Genomic DNA, 8,285 nt, shown 5'->3' on the forward strand with positions numbered 1-8,285 from the left:
GCCTTTCGAAAAGGGTGAACTAAATTACCTGAAGTAGGAAGCAAATTCACGAAGCAGGGCGTAACTGTATCAATCGAAGCAGGATGAAAAGATAACCAAAACCTTGACTATCAGCCGCTGCTGGATGAAGCTGCCTGAAGCTCTGGGGAAGAAGAGGCTAGAAAAACACCGCTGCCACCAATGTAGGGTTGCGGTTCTAACACTAATTCCTAGCACTCTTAACACAGAGGCAGCCCAGCAGACATGTTGTAGGATTTATAACTACTGGCTAACTGACCAGGTTTTAATGTAGCAAAGCATTACAGCATTCTATGTAGCATTCCACATACATTCCATGCAAAGTAGAAGAAACCAATAAATATTCATAAAGTCCCACACAAGTATAAATCAGCATCACAAAGTATCTTGAATATTCAAACATAAACAAAGGGTATATATTGAATATTCATAGTATATGTAAATTATACTATAAGCTTGACTGCATCAGGTGAACATTGAAACCAATGAGAGAGAGAGAGATAGACAGATGAAAGGATGGTGGATGAAAAGGGTGAATGTGAATGAGGGATGACCTATTACTATGAAAGGTATGAATCATGGATATGAGGGGGAGTTTCAGAAGTTCAAAATAAATCCCTACATTACCTTTGTCCATGACCATTGTAAATATGCGAACACTGCAATTTCACGAAATAACACCATCTGAATTTGATTTCTGAAGGCAATACAATAGGGTAAGACTACTGACATTGTCCTTGAATCTATTTCTTGAAATTCATCGCGATTTTGTTACGCATAGATAATTTCAGTTCGTGATTACTGTATTTTAAGTTGCGTTTTCTTTTGTCGTTATATTAATTTAGTTATTATAATTAAACGAGGCCAGTGACCTCTGTTAAATTAACCATCTAGATCATTACCTAGTTGTAACTCTGTAGAATAATAAACAGGCAGTCAGGATTTAAAGATGTCTCCTTCGTATTTATTTGAGCATGACCACGCGTAAATGGAAAGACATGAAATGAATTGAATAAGAAACATTTTATTTTATAAAATCTCCATAGGCAGATAAGATTGATCTAAAGCAAGCAAGTTCCCTTAAAACATTATGGGCAACACTAGGTACACCTCCACACATTTGAAATTATAAAGACAATGTCTGTTTAATTCAGTTCAATTAAAGTAAATTCTTTGGATATGACTAGCGCCCGGAGGCAGCTGACATTTTCCTACATGAGCTCCTAGCTTTTTGCGTTATTAATGCAATTTATCAGTGTCTATTTTAGATAAAGACTTGAACAGTCGAAGGATTATAGCACATGGACACTTTTCGACATTTCGTGCAGTGATTTTGTATTCTCTATTTGATGTGATGAGAGTAATCTGACTTTGCCGTCTTCAGTGATTAAGTGCAGCCATTTTTGTTTACGTGTGGATACATTTTTACGTGTGGAGTACTAGCTCGCCTGACATTGCAGCATATTCACTCAAGCATATATACAATGGAGTGCACAATTGACTGGTTTGCTATGAATAGACCGGTGTCAATGCAGCATGAAGCTATCGGTGAGCATTCTATTTGTATGTACACTATGCACTCTGAGAACTGAATATAGTAACTTACCTGTTTGTATTCTACAACTCAACTTATTTTCGGGTGTTTTATCTCCAAAACTTTTTCACCACAAGTACTTATCAGCACGCATCTCGTATTATAGTAACTGCAATTCAACATTTCAACTTGAGCTACTATTATGTGGAGACATACACCCTAACCCAGGCCCTTCTCTATCTACAGCATGCACTAAAGTCATCCGTAAATACCCTCTATCTCAACTATATGCCTTAAGAAACACACCAAAAACAACCCAACTGCTACCTACAGTATGGAATACCATCAAGAGCTTGGGAATCCAACGGAAACCAATTCACCATCGTGGCAAACGAGCTGGACGAAGGAGACTAGAGAGACAGGATTTACTTCTATTTTCTAAGCCTACACACGTACATGTAGCAGACGATGAATCAACACGTTCGATACCAGTTATAATTCAACATAGAAGAAATCGGTTTAATAACAATAAATTACGAACCAATCTTTTAAATCTTCGTCAGATTCCTATAGATAGGTGCGAAAGTCACGGTTTTAATTTACCCAAGATTCTACTTACAAATCCAAGATCGATTAACAATAAATTGGATGAGCTTGAAATTGTTGTGAAAGACAACGGTGTTGATTTAGTAGCGCTGACGGAGACTTGGGAAGTTAAAGACTCACCTTTAGAGTTACTATCCATTGATGGATTCGCCACTTTCTCGAAGCCACGCGAAGGTCGACAAGGAGGTGGAGTAGCTTTACTTGCCAAACATGGACTAGAACCTTATCTTTTAAGTGATATTATTGTGCCAGAGAATATTGAAGCAATATGGGTAATGTTACGACCACCACACTTACCGAGACAATTATCTTGTATCATACTGTGTGTTCTTTATTTTCCGCCGAAAAATCCAAATGGTTCTGATTATGTTGATCATATACTCATGACTGTAGATTCTTTATATGTTAAGCACCCCGATGCAGGGATATCAATTTTAGGTGATTTCAATGATTTTAACTTTCGAGAAATCGTAAGAGATGATAGGTTTAAACAAGTAGTGGATAAACCCACGAGGGATTGTAACATACTTGACAAGATTTACACAAATTTTTCTGAATTTTATACGAATATTTTTACTCTTCCACCAATCGGCAAATGTGACCACAACTGTATCATTTGGTCTCCTGATAATTTTGTTAAACGAACAACTAAAAAGAAAACCAAGATTGTACGTCCATTGAAAGACAGTGGGATACGCTTGTTTGGTCAGTGGTTAACTGCTCATACATGGGAGGAAGTTTTTCAAAACTCTGATTTAACGTTAATGTGTACCAGGTTAATCGATACTCTTCAAACTCACCTTGATTTATACTTGCCTACATGTGAAATAAAATTATGCAATACTGATAAACCATGGGTAACTCCACATTTAAAATCACTTATCCGTGATAGACAAAACGCTTTTAAGAAAGGAAATAATTATCTTTGGAAACATTTACGCAATAAAGTTGCTGAAGCTATATCTGTTGCTAAAAAGAATTATTACAATTCTCGTATAAAAAGAGAAAAGTTGAATAATCCGTCTGCTTGGTACAAACATATTAAAATACTTACAAATGGTAAATGTGACCCCGTTCCAATTACTATTCCTGGTATTGAATCACAAAAACCTCATTGTTATAAAGAAGCTGCTAACGCAATTAATAATTTGTTTGTGTCTATTGCCTCTGATCTTCCTCCCTTAGATAGGAGGACTTTACCATGTTTTTTACCTTCAAAGTGCAATAGCCCAGAAATCAGTAACTGGGAAGTGTATTGTAAATTACGTAAAATACAATTGCAAAAAGCATCCGTTAGTAATGATATACCGGTACGCATTATACGGGAATTTGCATGTGAATTGAGTGTACCATTTACGAAGATTCTAAACCAATCTTTTAGACAAGGAAAAGTTCCGACCCAATGGAAAACTGCAGAAATATGTCCGATTCCAAAATCTCAACCTCCTCATATTAATAATCTACGCCCAATTGCATTGACTTCATATTTTTCCAAAGTAGCAGAATCCTTTATAGCAAAATGGTTATTAGAAGATATTGATAAACATATTGACACTCACCAATTTGGCAATAGACCTGGCCTGTCTACTACACATTATATTATTGGTCTTTTACATAGTCTATATAAAAATGCAGAAAACAGTAAATCTGTGTCAACTGTTATTTGTACAGATTTTAGTAAAGCTTTTGATCGCATAGATCACTATATTCTTATTAGAAAAATGATTCATATGGATATAAGACCTTGGATAATAGATTGGATTGCCAGTTTTTTAGAATTTCGTAAACAAAATACAAAATATAACGGTGTTTTATCAAATGTTGAATTCAATCATGCAGGTGTTCCCCAAGGTACACGTCGTGGGCCAATTCTCTTTTTAATTATGGTTAACGATTTATGTGAGCAACTTTCTATACCATATTTTAAATATGTCGATGACCTCTCGTTAGTACAATGTCGGAAATCTACAGATGTCTCACAATTACAATCAGTACTTAATTCTGTGCAATCTTGGTCTATTGTGAATAATATGTCACTAAATCCTTTAAAGTGTTTTACCCTCCAAGTTAGTTTCATGAAAAATCCACCAGATCCAGAAATTCTTTTTATTAGCAACACCGAGTTGTGTAATAGGCATAGTGCTAAGATTCTTGGAGTGATCATCCAGTCTGATCTAAAGTGGAATTTGTATATAGATGAGCTAATGAAAAGATGTAATAGAAAAATGTATATGTTGAGGAAACTCAAGAAATTTAATTTACCTTTAAATGATTTAGTATTAATCTACACAGGTTATATACGACCAGTATTAGAATATTGCGCCCCTGTGTTTCATAGTGGTCTTACATCTGAACAGAAAAACAGTCTTGAACGAATACAACGGAGGGTTTGCAAAATTATTTTAGGCTCTAATTTTATGTCATACTCACATGCATGTCAAGTATGCAATTTAAGTACACTTGAGGAAAGAAGACTAGTACTGTGTATAAAATTTGCAAAATCTTTAACAACTCACCCAGCATGCCAGAACTGGCTACCTTCAAAAAAAAAAATTAGAATGTCATTACGTCAGACTCCTACATATCATAATTTCAAATGCAAAACCAATCGCTTCAAAAATAGCCCTTTACCATATTTGATCAATCTAATTAACCATTTTTAAATGCTTTTTTAACTACATGTTAATTTTCAAACACAGTACTAGTCTTCACCTCAGTCGTGTTTAGTCTTAAAATCCAATGTATTCATTTTAAACGAGAATATAAATCTTTCTTTTGTTATTCTTAACGTGTAATGTTATTTTGAATGTATTTTTAACAATCTTTTTAACGTGTAAATATTTAAAAATGCAACCTGTCACTTTATTATTATGTCAGCATGTAAACATGAATAATCCAGCTTCTGCTGCTTTTCATGTAAAATGACAATTATGATGCATGTATTTTGAAATTACCTAATAAACCATTATTGAATTGAATTGAATATATTGACATATACATTGAACGATCAATGGGATTCGTATCATACTGCTGTAAAAATGAAAGCTAACTTGTTTCAGAAAATTCAGGTTAGCAAAAGGAACTATTCTTTCCTGAATGAAAAGAAAATCTACCATGAAATTCAATGCATTACAACATTTAGAAAACCATCGACAAACCAGGCCTAATTTGATCAGACACTTAATCACTGTTGTGTGTAAAAATGAAGGTTTACTACACTTTATCATTGGTATGTGTCTGAAACTAAGGTGGACATTTTATCACTACTGTGTGTATGAAACAAAGGTTTAATGCACTTTATTACTGGTATGTGTATGAAACAAAAATGTACATTTTATCACAGTCTGTCGTGTGTATGAAACTAAGGCTTACACTTTATCACTTGTGTGTGTGTGAAACTAAGGTGTACATTTTATCACTGTTGTGTGTATGAAACTAAGGTGTTCTAAAAGCATGACAAGAACTGACAACTGTGTCAAACTACACAGAATGAAGTGGAATGTATAAGTAGGACTTCAGATAGTACAGACAGCGCAAGTAAGTTCGTAACCATCGATGTAGGATCCACAATCCAAGCCCCCTCCCGCCAGACACCGGACTTCTGTCATGTACAACAGCGCACCATTCTGATTCTCCTCGCCCGTCCCCGCTTTAGGAACCATCTCGCGGTCCACACAAATAAATTCCGATTTCTTGTATCCGTGGTAATCTGCCATAAGATAACCTGCGTACTCTAAACGCCACTCTTGAGAAGGACATACGTTGCGGGCAGGAATCATAAGTTTACTGGTGCGGCCAGAGGGCGCCCTGCAGACTGCACAGGTCGGAGAATGGTTATGCATCGGTCGGATGCGTGAAGGGCCATTACTGACTTCGTATTCAGAGGAGTATAGTAGGGCTCGGCCATCATCGACTGAGGAAGCTGTTACTTCGTCATAGATAGGCTCGTCCGGCATGCAGAGATGATTAGAGCCGCTACCAGTATGAGTGTAGCGTGCACCTCCAATAGATCCTGAATCAATCACAAAGTAATGTAACACAAAATTGGTATCCCACAAAGTTCAAATTCATCAGAATCAAAATTAAACATGATGTAGGACCACTGACAAGCTGACAACTACTGTAGGCAACCCCAGAGAACGTTCAATGACTAATTTCAAACCAGGTACCTATTTTAACCTAGGTTGAGAGTGGCAAATGTGGATTAATATCTTGGTAAAGGGCATTGGTACGGGGCTGGGGCTCAAACCGCAAACAATGTGATCTACTGCCTCGTGACATAATTTACGCAACCGGCCTCTACAGCCCATGATGGCATCTGAATTGTGCACTTGGGCTTATCCTCATGGTTGGTAATGGCATTATAAAGCTCATTTGCCAAACAATTTGCACAGGGGTGTCGTGGTCTAGGGGTATGTAAGCGGAATGTTGATCACATGGTTCGCGGTTCGGGTCCCGCACTTTATTTGCGTTGGTAAGACATATATCTTCATTTGCCAGTCTCCACCCAGAAGTAGTAAATGTGATTCTGGTAAGAATTAATCCATGAAACGCTTTGAGTGTTTTTGTTAGGCCAGATAAACTACAGACAGGGTATTAAGTTATAGTACTTGTACTTGTAGGCGCATCGAGCACCCCTCAGGATTGATATATGCGCAATATTTGTGGCTATTATTACTACCTTAACATTCAGTGAATGCTATATAATGGTCTCTTTGTTTACACCTTGCATATACTGTATAAAGAAGGGTCAGACATAACAATAAGTCAAAGATTTTTGCGTTTGTTGTGCATTCACTTAAGCCCCACCCATTCTTGTGCACTTTAATTTCCGCCAGTGAGGATATTGAAGGCATGTGTTTCATTTGTCGCGCTGAAGAATTTATTTGTTGCACAAAATAAGATTGATTATAGGTTACATAAACAATTAAACAATTAAACAAGATTGCAAAGCCTTTCGAAAAATGAACTCGAGGATATTTCATACCCTCTTATGTGTCTCATCATATTTGAAAAAAGTTTAAGTGTTCGCACGTTTCAATATGATAGACGGCAGGGGCGGGTCTAGCTTTTTGCCAGAGGGGGTTCGATGTAGAGTATCGTCCACGAGTCGCGAAGTGATTTTTTTTTTTTTTTTTTTTGCAGGGGGGGGGGCTGTTTTGATTTGGGGGGGGGGGGCGTTTTTCTATGTACATCACATTTTCACTTGGCAGCCCAATGGGGGTGTAAACCCCTTAACACCCCCCCCCCCCCCTCCCTCCCCCGTAGATCTACCCCTGGACGGACAAGGCTATTTAACTTGACTGTCAGTGGTCGATTTAAAGAATGTCCTTGCAATCATGTCAAAATCATGTTCAGATTTTCCCCCTTTTTTAATATTACTCATTTATACCAACCTGAATAGATGAGTTCTGCATCTTCAGGACATACATCGTTACCCCAGCGAGTATAGATGACACCGTCGCTGGGTGGAGTGGGTGTTTCTTGAGCTAAAATGTGAAACATTTATCGGAATCCATTTAGACAAAATTTAACTGTATTCCAGATGTTTGGCATCTATATTTGTGGTATAAGGAATGTCATCATTAGTCGTAAATTGAATCGAGTTTATAGAAAGTGGATTCAGTTCAATTTGTTTGGCCGTTGTGTGACATGGGTGTTTCCTCAGCTAAAATGTTAACAATTTAGGAATTTTATACATCGGAGTCCACAGACAGAAATTATTTGATAACGGATATTATAAAACGTGGTAAATGCAATGAAGCCTAAAAAGTTACAAACATATTTTTGTGTAATTTGTCCGGCTTATGTTCTCACCATATCAATGACTAACTGCACGTAGGCTGTTTTTAAGCAGCGGCCGTTATTACATAAGCATATGAAAACAAAGCAACCTCGAGTGACCCACAACTATCCGTCTCCATATTGTCTTTGTTAAAGGTACTATGTCCCTTTTGCAGCCAACCTCAAATGCTGTAGAACTTTGCAGGAATTATGAATATGTCATGTATGTCCTATCTGTGGAATTTAAACGTTAGCAGTGTCCTCATATTCAAATTATGCAAGGAAACCTGTTTACTTGCTAGACTTCACTGTCAGACACTATTGAGTGATTGACTGGCTTTTT

General features: G+C 37.0%; 1 protein-coding gene across 1 annotated transcript; it reads right to left on the reverse strand.

The window, feature by feature from the left end:
- Positions 1–5,150: 5,150 nt before the first annotated feature.
- Positions 5,151–8,082, reverse strand: LOC105445833 (short-chain collagen C4-like). Its single transcript, XM_030991105.1, has 3 exons — positions 8,067–8,082; positions 7,555–7,647; positions 5,151–6,170 (listed from the first exon to the last, which is right to left on the reverse strand). The coding sequence occupies exons 1-3, from the start codon at positions 8,080–8,082 to the stop codon at positions 5,674–5,676; spliced, it is 606 nt and encodes a 201-aa protein (XP_030846965.1). The 3' UTR covers positions 5,151–5,673.
- Positions 8,083–8,285: the final 203 nt, after the last annotated feature.

This window comes from Strongylocentrotus purpuratus, unplaced genomic scaffold (genome assembly GCF_000002235.5).
Source record: "Strongylocentrotus purpuratus isolate Spur 01 unplaced genomic scaffold, Spur_5.0 spur5_scaffold_2, whole genome shotgun sequence".
NCBI lineage: Eukaryota > Metazoa > Echinodermata > Echinoidea > Camarodonta > Strongylocentrotidae > Strongylocentrotus > Strongylocentrotus purpuratus.